This window comes from Coregonus clupeaformis, chromosome 23, assembly GCF_020615455.1.
Source record: "Coregonus clupeaformis isolate EN_2021a chromosome 23, ASM2061545v1, whole genome shotgun sequence".
NCBI lineage: Eukaryota > Metazoa > Chordata > Actinopteri > Salmoniformes > Salmonidae > Coregonus > Coregonus clupeaformis.
Window position 1 is genome coordinate 22,453,950 of NC_059214.1, and position 19,056 is coordinate 22,473,005.

Consider the following 19,056-nt stretch of genomic DNA (forward strand, 5'->3'; position numbering starts at 1 on the left):
AATACAGGCTTATCCTGTGTCCTCATTGGCTCCGAGTTGAACGGCACGACTAGCTACAACCCAGCTCGGTATCACCATCACCATGGTGATGCATTAACTCAAGCACCAAGAATAATCTTGATAACTCTATGTTGTCACATTGTCTATGTGGTTAGCGTGTGTAGAAATAGTATATGTTTCAGTGTCTGTATGTGTGTTTACTGCTGTATAAGGGTTACATCCTCCCTAGGGACTCCTGGGGATCAGTGTGTCTGTGGTGCAGACTACAGACCCAGGAAAATACCTTAGGAGGCTTGGCTGGCTGCAGTGTGCTCCAGTGTGTGAGGGAAAGTGAGTGCAGTGGCTATTTGTGAGGGAAGCCTTAATGAGATCCAGTCCCTCTGGGATCAGTACGTGTCACTTCCCCTTGTGCTGCTGACCATCATTAAGCACTCTGGACTGGATACCCTCACAAGTGCAATTAGAGACACCACCTGCAGTGTATAGTACAGACACACTGATTCAGCGCACATCATACACAGTGTATCTAGATAATCACACTAACCTTTTCTTTATGCTTTAACAACCGTCTGCCATCTCTTAGTGTGTAAGGCCTCCTGTAGCTCAGTTGGTAGAGCATGGCGCTTGCAACGCCCGGGTTGTGGGTTCGATTTCCACGGGGGGCCAGTATGAAAATTGTATGCACTCACTAACTGTAAGTGGCTCTGGATAAGAGCGTCTGCTAAATGACTAAAATGTAAAATGATAAGATGGTTTTGAGGCATGGAGATGGGGAACATGATGAATCTGAAACGGTTGGTTCCCTGTATGTTTCTGTGGGGGACCGGGGAAAGTATTTTGATAGCAGATGACTAGTGGATTTATGGCTGTGGAGAAATCAATAACATGATTATGAACAGCAACAGCAGATAGAGGTAATCTACCATCTGTTGCCCTTGTCAGTGTGTAAAGTGGAGAGTACAGCAGACACAGTAGGTATTCCCACCTGCCCCCCCTCACTCTGAGAAATCCTCTCAGTAAATACACTGCTCCACTATAGGTCAGGCTTCTGCCTTCTGGCACCTAAAGGTTTAACTCAGTGCTTTCTTCCCCTCTCCCCTCCTGCAGCTCTGAATCAATCATGTTTACTACAGTGTACATGAGGCAGTGGAAAAGTCTCTTTCCATGACATAGACTGACCAGGTGAATCCAGGTGAAAGCTATGATCCCTTATTGATGTCACTTGTTAAATCCACTTCAATCAGTGTATATGAAGGGGAGGAGACAATTGAGACATGGATTGTGTATGTATGCCATTCAGAGTGTGAATGGGCAAGACAAAAGATTGAAGTGCCTTTGAACGGGGTTTGGTAGTAGGTGCCAGGCGCACAAGGTTTGTGTCAAGAACTGCAACGCTGCTGGGTTTTTCATGCTCAACAGTTTCCCGGGTGTATCAAGAATGGTCTACCACCCAAAGGACATCCAGCTAACTTGACACAGCAGTGGGAAGCATTGGAGTCAACATGCGCCAGCATCCCTGTGCAACGCTTTCGACACTTTTTAGTCCATGCCCAGACGAATTGAGACTGTTCTGAGGACAAAAGGGGGTGCAACTCAATATTAGGAAGGTGTTCCTAATGTTTTGGTCACTCAGTGTATAATTCCCTATATTTCCTATGGGCCCTGGTCAAAAGTAGTGCACTATTTAGGGAATAGGGTGCCATTTGGAACGCAGGCAGAGTTTATATTACCTCACACTGCGTTACATCTCATCAGTAGCGTAGCAACTGCCCAGCTTCTCTCACACTCAGATTTATTGCAAAGCAAAACCCAGGACTGCAGCAAATGACTCTCGTCTCATTACAATCACATTGGCAGTGATTACCAATGCCTGGCACTTAGGTTGTCTGCTGCTGATCAGCGCTGGGGCCCAATGGGTACTTGATGTGGTACTTGAATTAACATCCATCATGTTGGGGGAGTAGTTAATACGTTGTGGGTGTTCCGCTGCAAATCTCAGCCTGCTACTTGTTGTTGTTTAGGCTGCAGGTGAGTTGTCTTGATTAGTTGCGAAAGATTCACTACACAAAATCAACATTGTCTCAAGTGTGGTGGTGTTAGCATTACCTGATTTGAGTTTATTAGATATGCATCAGTACACAGAGAACACACCAAACAAGCCGGTATGTTTCCCAATGCTCAAGCAGTAGTAGGCCCTCAATGTGCTGTTGTGTGTCTGTTACTCTGTTCTCCCTCTGGCTCTCCACCCCTAAGTGTTCATTTTGAGCAGAGTCCCTGGGAAAACAGATGTGTCAGATGAAGCTGCCATAGGAATTTTGCTTCTGCCGTGCAGTGTAGGTCTAGATATTTATAGTCCAGATTCACCCTAAGTTGTCCCCAAGGACCGTTTGTCCTTTTCCCTGCTCCTAAAGACCTTACCTGTAGTAACGGTTTGATTCATTGCAGTATTATAGGTTAATGTAGCCTACTACACCACTGGGTACCAATGAAGGAAGGTTGGTCCCATGAGCTGGTAGTTAGTTACCATTGAAAGATATCAATAGCCTGGACATTTGATAGGTTTATACTCTTTCCATGCTGGTGGATGCATAATGCATTGCAAGGTTTAAAGCAGTGGAATAATCGTCATGAGTTGGATCCAGTGGATATCATGGCTATTAAATCACAATCCCAGGTTGTAAAACAATTTAGACTACGTTAAAGCTGAACTGAAACGTTTTAGGAAGTAAGGGTTCTTTTTAATAATGCTTTATTAGGCCTAGGTATTCATAAGATAGCCTACTTCAGAGAAAAAAATTGTAATTTTGATCTTTGGGTTGTTCAAATCTTGAGAGGATGTTGAAGTAAATAAATCTGCTCTCCTCTGTTGCAGTATGAGCAAGCTTTTATTTAGTGTAGTGTTGATTTATTTCTTTAGAAGTGAGAGAATGACTTATGACCGTTATTTTAATAATAATAGACTACACAGGGAAGTTGTTTTAGTGAACTGAGGTTTGCTCTTGTTCTTTGTCTTTTAAGCAGAATCAGGGAGCTGGAAGCCTGCTTACTGTGTGTTGGGACAACATAGTTGTATATTATTGGAGCAACCTCAATCCATCTATTCTCAAGCCTTGTGAGGCCACAGATTTAGTGATTATTATGCATGTATTCCTCTTCAAGCGTAATGAGGGCAAGTATCCAAACCTTTTTTGAATTAATTTCTTTGGAAGCGTCTCGTTTTTGAATTAATTTCTTTGGAAGGTGAGTTGAACTTTTTAAATAGAGGGCTTGGAATGGCCTACTTCTCCTCCCAGGCTGCTATGGTGACTGAACTGGGGCAGACCAGAACAGAATACCAGCTGTAGTCTCTGGCTTTCTGCTCTGTGCTGGATAAAAAGGTCATGTCTACTTTGCTATATTTATTACGCTGTCCTATGTTGTTATCACACACACACAGAGAGAGAGAGAGGAGGTTGTTACAAAGTGAGAGGTGTATTTTTGTCCACAGCAGTGCAGCTGCCAACAGTTTGTTTTGCCCTGGGTGTTGTGTGTGGTTATAGCCACATGGCCCTTCATGGCCTATAGTAATCCCTGGGTTGTGAGTGATACCTCATCCTGTCATGCACACACACACACTGGGCTGTCAGCGCTAAAGGGGGCATCTTATTAGGCAGCTAACACTGTTCCGTATTCAGCTGTAACCTCACCTGACCATCGCCTGGCCAACACAGCCCAGTGGGGATTCTCCTGGGTCTCTGTCTCATAGTGGGACACTTCTGCCCTGTCATACGTATTCCCACCTGACTCCATCCCTCCCTCCCCTCCACTCCAGAGGAGGCCAGTGATTTGCAGAGCCAACAGAAACAGGAGAGCAGACTAAGGGAAAGCTAATGGAGTGGAAATGCTGAGAGGGCTGGAAGATACTCAATCGGGCAGTATTTCTGTAAATAGGTAGAAGAAATGCCCAGTTCAATGTAATATACTGTAGTATACTAGTAGTATTTCTGTTATAGCTGGTAGTATCTATTATTCATACTGTTTACAGGCAGGATGCGATGCGGCCCAGGCCGGGCGTTTCTTTACTGTTGCTGTTTTCTCAGCTGTTTTCTCTGACCCTGGAGAAGTGAACAGATGAGTTCCGACACAGCTCTGTTTTTCTCTCCATCCCTAGGAGGCAGACAGCTGGGAAATCATTGAGGGGCTGAAAATCGGTCAGAGCAACGTCCAGAGGCCAGATAAGCACGAGGGCTTCATGCTGAAGAAGCGAAAATGGCCGCTGAAAGGCTGGCACAAGGTAGGGCTTGATGACCGAGTGGGACACAACACTGTTTACTTGTTTTCATCGATTTCCTTGTTGTGAAACCCTTCAGAAAAGTCAACAAACAATTCTCACAGTTCTCTTCAAATAGGGGACATATATTTCCAGAGACAAGTACTGTTGTCCCACCAACTCAATGTTTTGTTGTTGTTGTTTTTCCAAAGCGTTTTTTTGTCCTGGACAATGGGATGCTGAAGTACTCCAAGTCGCCCATTGATGTGAGTAACCCTGACTAGTAGCCACGGGGCAGAGACCGAGGGCAGGGATGGAGGGCAGCCTCACTTGGCATGGCTGTGGCACCATGGTGACTCAGCAGAAACACCCCCAGGGTCACTCTGCCCATTGTGTTTCAGCTGGCCATGTCAGTCTGCAGGAAATCTCCAAATTACTTGCTAAACTGCTGCGTCCACACTAATCAGATGTGTACAAAGGGCCCTTCCTTTCACAGTGCTTCCTGGAAGCAGCCATGTTCTTGTCAGCCTTTACCTCTTTGAACCAAACTGTCAAACTAGCCTCAATGCATGATGTTGCATAATGGTGCTGAATTTCATGATGATTACTTTTGAATAAGACTTTAGAGTCAAGTAGGCCTATAGCTTTCGATCATATGATGCTATTTTCTTTTTCTTCACCTTAAGAATTCTATTTATTTATACAGCAACAATGAGTTACCATACCTGCTTACATGACTTACGTTGACTTTTGTTAACTCTCTTTTCTAAGATTCAGAAGGCCAAACTGCATGGCTGCATTGATGTGGGTCTGTCAGTCATGTCCATTAAGAAGAAGGCCCGCCGCATTGACTTGGACACAGAGGAGCATATATACCACCTTAAAGTAAGCTTCATTGTGACGGAGATAGAAAGGATGGATGATATAGGCGAAGTCAGGCCCTTGACTGAGGGATGGGACGAGGACAATTTCTATACTGAACAGAAATGCAACAATTTCAAAGATTTTGCTTAGTTACAGTTCATATAAGGAAATCAGTCAATTGAAATAAATTCATTAGGCCCTAATCTATGGATTCCACATGACTAGGCAGGGGCCACCTACTTGGGAGCCAAGCCCAGCCACTGGGGAACCAGGCCCAACCAATCAGAATGAGTTTTCCCCACAAAAGGGCTTTATTATCTTGACAAAGGATAAAATGCTCACTAACAAGAATGCACAAAATTTGAGAAAAGCAAGCTTTTTGTGCGTATGGAAAATTTCTGGGATCTTTTATTTCAGCTCATGAAACATGGGACCAACACTTTACATGTTTATATTTTTGATCAGTATACACTATATATGCAAAAGTATGTGGACACCCCTACAAATTAGTGGATTCGGCTATTTCAGCCACACCCGTTGCTGGCAGGTGTATAAAATCTAGCACACAGCCATGCAATCTCCATAGACAGACATTGGCAGTAGAATGGCCTTACACAAACCTAAGATCACCATGCGCAATGCCAAGCGTCGGCTGGAGTGGTGTAAAGCTCGCCGCCATTGGACTCTGGAGCAGTGGAAATGTGTTCTCTGGAGTGATGAATCACGCTTCCCCATATGGCAGTCAGACAGACAAATCTGGGTTTGGCGGATGCCAGGAGAACGCTACTTGCCCCAATGCATAGTTCCAACTGTAAAGTTTGGTGGAGGATAAATAATGGTCTGGGGTTGTTATTCATGGTTCGGGCTAGGCCCCTTAGATCCAGTGAAGGGAAATGTTAATGCTACAGCATACAATGACATTATAGACGATTCTGTGCTTCCAGCTTTGTGGCAACAGTTTGGGAAGGCCCTTTCCTGTTTCAGCATGACAATGCCCCCGTGCACAAAGAAAGGTCCATACAGAAATAGTTTGTCAAGATCGGTGTGGAAGAACTTGACTGGCCTGCACAGAGCCCTGACCTCAACCCCATCGAACACCTTTGGGATGAATTGGAACGCCGACTGTGAGCCAAGCCTGATCGCCCAACATCAGTGCCAGACCTCACTAATGCTCTTGTGGCTGAATGGAAGCAAGTCCCTGCAGCAATGTTCCAACATCTAGTGGAAAGCCTTCCCAGAAGAGCGGAGGCTGTAATAGCAGCAAAGGGGGGACCAACTCCATATTAATGCCCATGATTTTGGAGTGAGATGTACAGTAGCCTACATAAGCATTTCACTGTTAGTCTACACCTGTTGTTTATGAAGCATGTGACAAATAACATTTGATTGGATTTACTGTGGCATCACTCTACATTTGCGTTACTCAAAGCCTTTGCCCTTTCCTCTCCTTCTCACTTCTCTTCTATTCCTTTCCCCTCTTCTCTTCTCTCTTCTCAGGTCAAGTCTCCAGACATCTTTGACTCCTGGGTGGTCAAGCTGCGCCACCACCGTCTCTACCGGCAGAATGAGATTGTCCGCTCCCCCCGAGATGCCACCATAAGGACATTCCCTCCCCCTGCCACCACAGAGTCCCCCATCCCACACCCTCACCCCCACCCTCACCCTCAGCCAGCCCCCTCCCCCGCTGCAGGACAACATGACGTAAAGGTGGGCCTCTCTTCCCTGGCAGTTACTTCGGCACAGTTGTTCTCTGCTGTGGTAAGCTGAACTCTTATGTCTGTCTGACTCAGGTTGGGTTTACATAGTGGTAGTGGCCCTCAAATACAATGCTATTAACGTTTCAATATACAGCCACTCAACATTTTTATTTGCGACGGGTTCTAACAACCCTGTTCAGTTACTGAGCTAATTATAAGACTAATGGCTCTGAATCCCCCAGGAAGGGGAGAGTCTCTGGCAGACTCAGGTTATTAGGACTCCTCAAACAAGCCTGTATTCAGAGCAGCTGGGTCTGGGTCTGGCCCTGGGCCTGCACGCTACGGCCTCCTACTGATCAGCACTCTCACAGGACCTAAATCAATAAAGATCTGAGGCTTTGAAGTGGTGATGATGCAGAAAATCTTTACTGTTCTAAATAGGACATCTTTGATGATTTGGACATACTATACAGTGAGGGAAAAAAGTATTTGATCCCCTGCTGATTTTGTACGTTTGCCCACTGACAAAGAAATGATCAGTCTATAATTTTAATGGTAGGTTTATTTGAACAGTGAGAGACAGAATAACAACAAAAAAATCCAGAAAAACGAATGTCAAAAATGTTATAAATTGATTTGCATTTTAATGAGGGAAATAAGTATTTGCCCCTCTGCAAAACATGACTTAGTACTTGGTGGCAAAACCCTTGTTGGCAATCACAGAGGTCAGACGTTTCTTGTAGTTGGCCACCAGGTTTGCACACATCTCAGGAGGGATTTTGTTCTACTCCTCTTTGCAGATCTTCTCCAAGTCATTAAGGTTTCGAGGCTGACGTTTGGCAACTCGAACCTTCAGCTCCATCCACAGATTTTCTATGGGATTAAGGTCTGGAGACTGGCTACTCCAGGACCTTAATGTGCTTCTTCTTGAGCCACTCCTTTGTTGCCTTGGCCGTGTGTTTTGGGTCATTGTCATGCTGGAATACCCATCCACGACCCATTTTCAATGCCCTGGCTGAGGGAAGGAGGTTCTCACCCATGATTTGACGGTACATGGCCCCGTCCATCGTCCCTTTGATGTGGTGAAGTTGTCCTTTCCCCTTAGCAGAAAAACACCCCCAAAATATAATGTTTCCACCTCCATGTTTGACGGTGGGGATGGTGTTCTTGGGATCATAGGCAGCATTCCTCCTCCTCCAAACACGGCGAGTTGAGTTGATGCCAAAGAGCTCCATTTTGGTCTCATCTGACCACAACACTCACCCAGTTCTCCTCTGAATCATTCAGATGTTCATTGGCAAACTTCAGACGGGCATGTATATGTGCTTTCTTGAGCAGGGGGACCTTGCGGGCGCTGCAGGATTTCAGTCCTTCACGGCGTAGTGTGTTACCAATTGTTTTCTTGGCGACTATGGTCCCAGCTGCCTTGAGATCATTGACAAGATCCTCCCGTGTAGTTCTGGGCTGATTCCTCACCGTTCTCATGATCATTGCAACTCCTCGAGGTGAGATCTTGCATGGAGCCCCAGGCCGAGGGAGATTGACAGTTCTTTTGTGTTCCATTTGCAAATAATCGCACCAACTGTTGTCACCTTCTCACCAAGCTGCTTGGCAATGGTCTTGTAGCCCATTCCAGCCTTGTGTAGGTCTACAATCTTGTCCCTGACATCCTTGGAGAGCTCTTTGGTCTTGGCCATGGTGGAGAGTTTGGAATCTGATTGATTGATTGCTTCTGTGGACAGGTGTCTTTTATACAGGTAACAAACTGAGATTAGGAGCACTCCCTTTAAGAGTGTGCTCCTAATCTCAGCTCATTACCTGTATAAAAGACACCTGGGAGCCAGAAATCTTTCTGATTGAGAGGGGGTCAAATACTTATTTCCCTCATTAAAATGCAAATCAATTTATAACATTTTTGACATGCGTTTTTCTGGATTATGTTGTTGTTATTCTCTCTCACTGTTCAAATAAACCTACCATTAAAATTATAGACTGATCATTTCTTTGTCAGTGGGCAAACATACAAAATCAGCAGGGGATCAAATACTTTTTTCCCTCACTGTATCTCCTGTCCTTTGCATCACAGTTATTATACTAATTTCTATTAGAAAGCATGAATTCTCTTAGAATGTCTCTTAGAAAGCAGGAAATATACATGTTTCTCTCACATCTAGTGTGTGTTATACAGGAGGTATACATACTGTGTGTCTGAGGTGTGTTTACTAACCAACCCCCTGTGTCTCTAACCATGTCCTCCAGCAGCCCAAACCCACCACCCTTCCATCATGGCAGTCCCCCCCAGTCCCCAGTAGCAGTAGCAACCTGCCTGCCTCCTACAGTAACGGACAGAGCAAGGTGGCCGCATGGCTCCAGGAGTCGGAGGAGATGGACAAGTGTACAGAGGGTAAGTACCCTCTTCCTCTCTTCCTTCCTCCCACCATCACTGCTGTGAAACATCCTTCTAGTCTATCGGGATGATGAGAAGGATCCACAATATATTTCCCTTTCCCTGCCAACATTGAAAGATTTACTGTATTATTCATATGATGGGCTATTCTCCTCATGCCCAGGTCTGGTGGATTTACAATAGCTCCTGATAGTAGCAACTAGGGTTGCAAAGGGAGGGTATATTACTGGAAACGTTCTAAGTTTACCAGTAAACTACCAGAATTTTTGAATCTTTCAAGGATTTTACAGTGGGGAAAAAAAGTATTTAGTCAGCCACCAATTGTGCAAGTTCTCCCACTTAAAAAGATGAGAGAGGCCTGTAATTGTCATCATAGGTACACGTCAACTATGACAGACAAATTGAGAAAATAAATTTCAGAAAATCACATTGTAGGATTTTTAATGAATTTATTTGCAAATTATGGTAGAAAATAAGTATTTGGTCACCTACAAACAAGCAAGATTTCTGGCTCTCACAGACCTGTAACTTCCTCTTTAAGAGGCTCCTCTGTCCTCCACTCGTTACCTGTATTAATGGCACCTGTTTGAACTTGTTATCAGTATAAAAGACACCTGTCCACAACCTCAAACAGTCACACTCCAAACTCCACTATGGCCAAGACCAAAGAGCTGTCAAAGGACACCAGAAACAAAATTGTAGACCTGCACCAGGCTGGGAAGACTGAATCTGCAATAGGTAAGCAGCTTGGTTTGAAGAAATCAACTGTGGGAGCAATTATTAGGAAATGGAAGACATACAAGACCACTGATAATCTCCCTCGATCTGGGGCTCTACGCAAGATCTCACCCTGTGGGGTCAAAATGATCACAAGAACGGTGAGCAAAAATCCCAGAACCACACGGGGGGACCTAGTGAATGACCTGCAGAGAGCTGGGACCAAAGTAACAAAGCCTACCATCAGTAACACACTACGCCGCCAGGGACTCAAATCCTGCAGTGCCAGACGTGTCCCCCTGCTTAAGCCAGTACATGTCCAGGCCCGTCTGAAGTTTGCTAGAGTGCATTTGGATGATCCAGAAGAGGATTGGGAGAATGTCATATGGTCAGATGAAACCAAAATAGAACTTTTTGGTAAAAACTCAACTTGTCGTGTTTGGAGGACAAAGAATGCTGAGTTGCATCCAAAGAACACCATACCTACTGTGAAGCATGGGGGTGGAAACATCATGCTTTGGGGCTGTTTTTCTGCAAAAGGACCAGGACGACTGATCCGTGTAAAGGAAAGAATGAATGGGGCCATGTATCGTGAGATTTTGAGTGAAAACCTCCTTCCATCAGCAAGGGCATTGAAGATGAAACGTGGCTGGGTCTTTCAGCATGACAATGATCCCAAACACACCGCCCGGGCAACGAAGGAGTGGCTTCGTAAGAAGCATTTCAAGGTCCTGGAGTGGCCTAGCCAGTCTCCAGATCTCAACCCCATAGAAAATCTTTGGAGGGAGTTGAAAGTCTGTGTTGCCCAGCGACAGCCCCAAAACATCACTGCTCTAGAGGAGATCTGCATGGAGGAATGGGCCAAAATACCAGCAACAGTGTGTGAAAACCTTGTGAAGACTTACAGAAAACGTTTGACCTGTGTCATTGCCAACAAAGGGTATATAACAAAGTATTGAGAAACTTTTGTTATTGACCAAATACTTATTTTCCACCATAATTTGCAAATAAATTCATTAAAAATTCTACAATGTGATTTTCTGGATTTTTTTTGGTCATTTTGTCCGTCATAGTTGACGTGTACCTATGATGAAAATTACAGGCCTCTCTCATCTTTTTAAGTGGGAGAACTTGCACAATTGGTGGCTGACTAAATACTTTTTTTCCCCACTGTATGTAATCTATCACAAGACATCTAGTGGCCCTTTTGGGTACTTTAGATTATCACAGGTGTCTGTAATTATCTCTGGCCCTCTCTCTGGCTTTATCACATGTAAAATATATGAAATACTATAAATAAATAGAATGTCAAAGCTGTAAAACATTATCATAAATATAAACCATCAACTTAGTGAATACCATTTTTGTTTAATATAAGGGTTTCAGCATAAAATATCCCTTTTTATTTTTACACTTTTATTTATTTGACTATGTCAATATGTTTGTTGTCAATGTTTTGACGTCAAACTGGTGGCAGTTGTGTAAAAAGTCAATAATTGGACGAGTTGCAGAAGTAATTGAAAATAATGCCATTGTTGATTAGATGCTTTTTTCATGAATTGGGCTATTTTCTCTTTAACCATATGGTCTATCGACTAGAAACTCGTGGACAATACTAATACTGTATATTAATAAATAACTAAAAAGTTATTCAAGTATAAATGACCAAAGTTACGATAGATTGCCATAGATTTTCTGTTAATTACCAAACCAAAATGACTGAAGATTCCGCTAACTTTGGTAAATTACCAGTAGCTTTGCAACCGTAGTAGCATCTGCCTGTCATATTATTCCACTTTGTTACTTAAACTAATAAGGATATTTGTTTTTCCATAATTGTTCTCTCATTTGTTAAACACCGCAGTGATGGAAAAACGATGAGTCACATTCACTTCATTGTGTCAGACGTGGCCTTCCAGTGTGTGACACATTACCTTGTGTTGCTTCTTCCCAGAGCTCGCCCGCTGCCAGTCCAGCCTGATCGAGCTGAGCAAGTTACTGCAGAGCCTGGAGATCTTACAGAGGACCCAGTCAGCGCCTAATTTCACTGACATGCAGGTACACACACACACACACACACACACACACACACACACACACACACACACACACACACACACACACACACACACACACACACACACACACACAGCAAGAGTAGGGAGAGTTTAATCTCAGTACAGCAGTGTCTGAGTGTGGTTAGTGTCACTCTGTCTCTCTCCAAAGGGAGGAGGGGGGGGGGGCTGTTACTCTAATGGATGGAGGTGTGTATCTCTGGGCCTCATGGTCAGGCTGTGTGAGGCCCAATCCGTTTCCAACACAGCCTTCATCTCTGCCACTGTACATCAACACAGTCTAATAGACTCATCATTCATTGTTGCGTTTGTTGCTTTCCAATCAATGTATAACAAATTGCATTTGATTAAGAGCATACATCAACATTTGAATGTTTGCCATTTGCTTTGAATCGTTTCATTTCATTAAGATAGTCATATTTCTTTAACTCAATTGTGTGGAGACAATCCCATCCTCCATTTCATAGCTAAAATGTGTGTGTGGGTTAACTGTCACTGCTGCTGTGTTATCTGGCATCATTGCTGCTTTCATAGTGATGATGCAACTTTTGCTTGTCTTATTAACCACCTCTCACATATTCTGATCCGTGTTTGTTATGCAGAGCAATTGTGTAGACATGTCAAAGAAAGACAAGCGCATGAACAGAAGATGGAGAACAAAAAGTGTCGGCAAAGATGCAAAATTGCAGCTTCAGGTACCTCTTATTTCTTAGATATCCAGTCTCTCTCTTTTTCTGTCTCACGCACACATAGTTCTCTGGAATTGTTTCTGGTTTAGTAGCCTCCATACAAAATGCCCCAGACATATTCAAGGCAGTTCTTCTGTGTCCGAACGCCCTCATTGTGCAGCTGTCTGCAGGAGGAAGCACAGGCACATCATTATGTTGAAGTTTTTTCTATGGTTGCGTCCCAAATGGCACCCTATACCCTATTTAGTGTATTACTACCCATAGGGCCCAAAAGTAGTGCACTATATAGGGAATAGGGTGCCATTTGGAATGTATCCATGTAGCCCCACTGCATTATCGCCTACCGACATGGGTCATGCAATTATAGGTCAGGACACAGAGAACATGTTAGGCTATCTGCTCAGGATTCAATGTCCTTTTGTACTTATCATAATACAAAGCCTGAACCACATACCCTGTTTTGGGCTGTACAATTACTTTTTTCTTATTGACTAAATTCCCCCATTTACTTTTAACACTCTCTACTGCTTCAGGAAAAGGCTAGTCATGCTTTGGATTCATATTACGCTCCGTTTTTAAACTGTTCCAATGGCCCATTACAACAACGGACAGTTTAAAAGCCTTTTCCTTCATGATACTGAGTTCTTATCACTACGGGTGTGCTGGTAGATTATGTAGCCCAGAACCAACCGTTTCCTCACTAGTGGTCCTCTGGGATACGTAGTGTAAATGAATGAGTGAGTCATCAGTCCAGGAGAAACAAGGGCAAGGGTTTTTTCCTTGTTTTATGGTTTATTTATAGCTGAGGGTCATGAAAAGAACATTGGTTGGAACAACAATGCTGGCTCCAATGACTTGGCAGACTTGGTATGATTTATATAGTGATGTAAACAAACACACAAGTGTGAGTATCTATCTATTATTTACTATCAGTCTGTATGCGCAAATATTTAGCTGAAGAGACAACAGAAGGGTGTTATATAAGGAGCCAGAACTTGAGCTTAATCTGGACCCATTCAGTCCTTTCTATGTGTAGACACATAACTTGGCCTACATTCCCACCACCTACAGTGCCTTCAGAAAGTATTCATATCCGTTGACTTATTCCACATTTTGTTGTGTTACAGCCTGAATTCAAAATGGATTAAATCAATTTCTTTCTCACCCATCTGGCCTTGTGTTTTAGGTTATTGTCCTGCTGAAAGGTGAATTCGTCTCACAGTGTATGTTGGAAAGCAGACTCAACCAGGTTTTCCTCTGTGATTTTGCCTGTGCTTGTAGCTATATTCCGTTTCTTTTTATCCTAAAAAACTCGCCACTACCATGCTTGAAAATATGAAGAGTGGTACTCAGTGATGTGATGTGTTGTTGGATTTGCCCCAAACATTCAGGACAAAAAGTTAATTTCTTTGCCACATTTTTTGCAGTATTACTTTAGTGCCTTGTTGCAAACAGGATGCATGTTTTGGAATATTTTTTATTCTCTACAGGCTTCCTTCTTTTCACTCTGTCATTTAGGTTAATATTGTGGAGTAACTACAATGTTGTTGATCCATCCTCAGTTTTCTCATATCACAACCATTAAACTCTGTCACTGTTTTAAATATCACCATTGGCCTCTTGGTGAAATCCCTGAGCTGTTTCCTTCCTCTCTGGCCACTGAGTTAGGAAGGACGCCTGTATCTTTGTAGTGACAGGGTGTATTGATACACCATCCAATGCCTAATTAATAACTTCACCATGCTCAAGGGATATTCAGCATCTGCTTTTTTTTCTGCCAATTGGTGCCTGTCTTTGTGAGGCATTGAAAAACTTCCCTGGTCTTTGTGGTTGAATCTGTGCTTGAAATTCACTACTCTATTGAGGGACCTTACAGATAATTGTATGTGTGGGGTACAGAGATGGGGTAGCTATTCAAAAATCATGTTAACCATTATTTGTGAACACTGAATGAGTCAATGTAACTTATTATGTGACTTGTGAAGCACATTTTTACTCCTGAACTTATTTAGGGTAGAATAACAAAGGGGTTGAATACTTATTGACTCAAGACATTTCCACTTTGGCATTATGGGGTATTGTGCGTAGATCAGGGACACAAAATCTCAATTTATCACATTTTAATTCAGGCTGTAACACAACAAAATGTGGAAAAAGTAAAGGGGTCTGAAGGCACTGTAAGTTTTCCAGGTGGTACTTACAGTGCCCCACTCCCCTCCTCCCTCTCAGGTCCCGTCTCTCCCTGTGAGTGCCAGTATGTCTCCAGTCCGCCTCCACTCCTCAAACCCCAACCTGAGTGCTGAGCTGGTGGACATCCAGACCCCTGCCTCTCGCCTGGCTCCTGACAACATAGAGTGTGGTGGCGACTACATCAAACTACAGGAGGACTTCTGCCTCATTGCGCAGAAAGGTACACACACATGCATATATAGTTGAAGTCTGAAGTTTACATACACTTAGGTTGGAGTCATTAAAACTTGTTTTTCAACCACTCCACAAATTTCTTGTTAACAAACTATAGTTTTGGCAAGTCGGTTAGGACATCTACTTTGTGCATGACACAAGTTATTTTTCCAACAATTGTTTACAGACAGATTATTTCACTTATAATTCACTGTATCACAATTCCAGTGGGTCAGAAGTTTACATACACTAAGTTGACTGTGCCTTTAAACAGCTTGGAAAATTCCAGAAAATGATGTCATGGCTTTAGAAGCTACTGATAGGCTAATTGACATAATTTGAGTCAATTGGAGGTGTACCTGTGGATGTATTTCAAGGCCTACCTTCAAACTCAGTGCCTCTTTGCTTGACATCATGGGAAAATCTAAAGAAATCAGCCAAGACCTCAGAAAAATATGTGTAGACCTCCACAAGTCTGGTTCATCCTTGGGAGCAATTTCCAAACGCCTGAAGGTATCACGTTCATCTGTACAAACAATAGTACGCAAGTATAAACACCATGGGACCACGCAGCCGTCATACCGCTCAGGAAGGAGACGCGTTCTGTCTCCTAGAGATTAACGTACTTTGGTGCGAAAAGTGCAACTCAATCCCAGAACAACAGCAAAGGACCTTGTGAAGATGCTGGAGGAAATAGGTACAAAAGTATCTATAGCCATAGTAAAACGAGTCCTATATCGACGTAACCTGACAGGCCGCTCAGCAAGGAAGAAGCCACTGCTCCATAACCACCATAAAAAAGCCAGACTACGGTTTGCAACTGCACATGGGGACAAAGAACATACTTTTTGGAGAAATGTCCTCTGGTCTGATTAAACAAAAATATAACTGTTTGGCCATAATGACCATCGTTATATTTGGAGGAAAAAGGGGGGTGCTTGCAAGCCGAAGAACACCATCCCAACCGTGAAGCACGGGGGTGGTAGCATCATGCTGTGGGGGTGCTTTGCTGCAGGAGGGACTGGTGCACTTCACAAAATAGATGGCATCATGAGGAAGGAAAATTATGTGGATATATTGAAGCAACATCTCAAGACATCAGTCAGGAAGTTAACGCTTGGTCACAAATGGGTCTTCCAAATGGACAATGACCCCAAGCATACTTCCAGAGTTGTGGAAAAATGGCTTAAGGACAACAAAGTCAAGGTATTGGAGTGGCCATCACAAAGCCCTGACCTCAATCCTATAGAACATTTGTGGGCAGAACTGAAAAAGCGTGTGCGAGCAAGGAGGCCTACAAACCTGATTCAAGTACACCAGCTCTGTCAGGAGGAATGGGCTAAAATTCACCCAACTTATTGTGGGAAGATTGTGGAAGGCTACCCGAAACGTTTGACCCAAGTTAAACAATTTAAAGGCAATGCTACCAAATACTAATTGAGTGTATATAAACTTCTGACCTACTGGGAATTTGATGAAATAAATAAAAGCTGAAATAAATCATTCTCTACTATTATTCTGACATTTCACATTCTTAAAATAAAGTGGTGATCCTAACTGACCTAAAACAGGGAATGTTTACTAGGATTAAATGTCAGGAATTGTGAAAAACTGAGTTTAAATGTATTTGGCTAAGGTGTATGTAAACTTCCGACTTCAACTGTACACAGACAGGCTGCTGCACTGATAATAGAAAGGTCATGTTAGACCAGCCTTTTTTTTTTTTTTTTTTACAACTTTTATTTAACTAGGCAAGTCAGTTAAGAACCAATTCTTATTTACAATGACGGCCAAACCCGGACGACGCTGGGCCAATTGTGCGCCGCCCTTAAAGTATGGGTCGTGACCCAAAGTGGGTCGGGGACCTGTTAATGGAGGGTTGCGACGTGTCCGAGTAAATGTATAATTATTTCATGAATTACTCTAATTGATTTGGCCAAGTGCAACTGCGCTCTCTGTTTAGCAGCGGTGTCTGCTCAGTTTGGCAGCTGCGCGAGTGGGAGGGAGATGTGCTTCGTGCTTTACCGGATATTTTTTCGTGAAAATCACTCCGCTACCCGCACGCTGCAGCGTTGTCGTCCAGCAGCAGACGATGTGCTGTCAGCCACTGGCTTGTCATTCCGACTCGCCGTCACTCACCGCTGTCATCGAATTGACTTAAGCTAGCAACAAGTTCTGACTGAGCTCAATAATCATAAAACGCAAATACAGCGATGAGTTTCTCTCTCTTGGTTTCATACAAACTTTGAGAAATAACTAGGAGCGCCCACAATGTGTTTTGTGCGGGGAAGTGCTTAGTAATAAGGCTCTCAAAACTAACACATTAAAACAACACGTCCTGACCAAACATCCACAGCATGACGGTAAACTCAGGGACTTCTTTCAAAACAGGGCAGAATGCTTCAGGACAGTGGAAGAGTACGTCACCTAGCAAGGCATTGTTGTCATTTTATTACAGGTGTTGATAAGCAGAAATAAGGGAGTACTATCTCTCATAGTAGTCGATGTGAGTTTCTCTTTCAAACAATCACCTTGTATACAGCTAATAGCTAGCTAACGTTAACGTTAGCCAAAGCAAGCTAGTTAGCTACTGATAGTGCAACCCTAAGTAACTAACAGTACAGATGAAAAATTATCAGCCTATTGTACATTTTACTGTAGACATTATTGTTGGAAGCAAGTCTAGGTTGGAACTGTTGCTGTTAAATTACAAGTAATCATTTTTATTCTGAACTGGAATAAACTGATTGAAGCAAGATGCTTTTTGGGGCAAACACAGTTCTGGTTGCTCATCTACAGCAGGAAGTGGTCTCCTGCCTGACTGAGAACGCAGTAGATGTTCCGATCCAGTTTGGCACCACATACCTATGCGAGTCAGGTTTTTTTTAAACTGTGGCGTACTTAAACAACAAGTACAGAAACAGGCTCAATGCTGCGTATGACCTCAGGGTTGCACTGTCAAAAACAAAGCCCAGAATAGACCTGCTTGTTGAAAACTTCAACCAGCCTCACACCTCTCATTAGGATTGTGTGTGTGTGTGTGATTGTTTGTTTGTTTTCTGGTCTACATCTGTGTGATGTGATCAGTTTATTCCAGTTCATAATAACAATTATGTATTGTATTTTAAGTCACAGTTCCAACCTATACTTTTTTTCAACAATCATTTCTACAGTAAGGTATACAGTAGGCCTGACCATTTTTCATCTGTACTGTTACTTAAGGTTGCACTATCAAAAACTGAGCCTGTGTGTGTGTCTTCTGTTAGGCATTTGTGTGATGTGATCAATCAGTTTATTCCTGTTCAGAATGAAAATGATTTTTTGTATTTTAACAGCAACAGTTCCAACCTAGATAGATATGTAAGAGTCTTTTTTATGGGGAACAATAAACATGAATAGCTATTCATATGGGTATTTAATTTCATTGTTATTAGTTTTTGTCTATATCGCATGGGCAATATAAGGGCAAAATTATGTACCCATATTTATGTATAGTTGCCTGTTTTCATAAGCTTGTGTCCCAGGAAAACACAGAATTTCTAATTTGGGTCCCAGGCTGAAAAAGTTTAAGCACCATTGTGTTAGACTATTGGAATAAATTTGACACCAACCAACATATTTATTTACACTTCACATGGCTTTACACTATCCATACCACTAAAATATATATAGAACATTTTACTGAAGAGTTGTAACTAGAGGGTGTGTTTAAAACTGATTTCTGGTTCCTTTCTTTGCAGTCCACTCTCTGCTAAAGTCTGCGTTCAACACGGTGGCCATAGAGAAGGAGAAGATCAAAACGGTTCTGTCAGACCAGGATCAGTCATCAGGGCAGTCTGTCCAGCTCATCACCCTCAGGAAGTCTCTGTCACAGGTGAGACATGCAGGTGTTCTTTAAGAATTCTACAACAGTACCCAGAATTCCCCTGCACTGGGAACTGTCATTATAAATGGT

General features: G+C 43.0%; 1 protein-coding gene across 6 annotated transcripts in view; it reads left to right on the top strand.

The window, feature by feature from the left end:
* The window catches only part of osbpl6 (oxysterol binding protein-like 6), a 74,030-nt gene that overhangs the window by 40,938 nt on the left and 14,036 nt on the right, over window positions 1-19,056 (top strand). For 2 of the 6 annotated variants that reach the window (XM_041844273.2, XM_041844272.2), the window contains 9 exons: window positions 4,151-4,273; window positions 4,462-4,515; window positions 5,021-5,134; window positions 6,611-6,871; window positions 9,070-9,214; window positions 11,889-11,992; window positions 12,612-12,704; window positions 14,928-15,108; window positions 18,842-18,975. In XM_041844273.2, the coding sequence (XP_041700207.1) occupies window positions 4,151-4,273; window positions 4,462-4,515; window positions 5,021-5,134; window positions 6,611-6,871; window positions 9,070-9,214; window positions 11,889-11,992; window positions 12,612-12,704; window positions 14,928-15,108; window positions 18,842-18,975 (1,209 nt within the window). The remainder of the gene's footprint in view (window positions 1-4,150; window positions 4,274-4,461; window positions 4,516-5,020; window positions 5,135-6,610; window positions 6,872-9,069; window positions 9,215-11,888; window positions 11,993-12,611; window positions 12,705-14,927; window positions 15,109-18,841; window positions 18,976-19,056) is intronic. The other 4 variants (XM_041844274.2, XM_041844276.2, XM_041844277.2 and 1 more) reach the window with 4 other exon arrangements.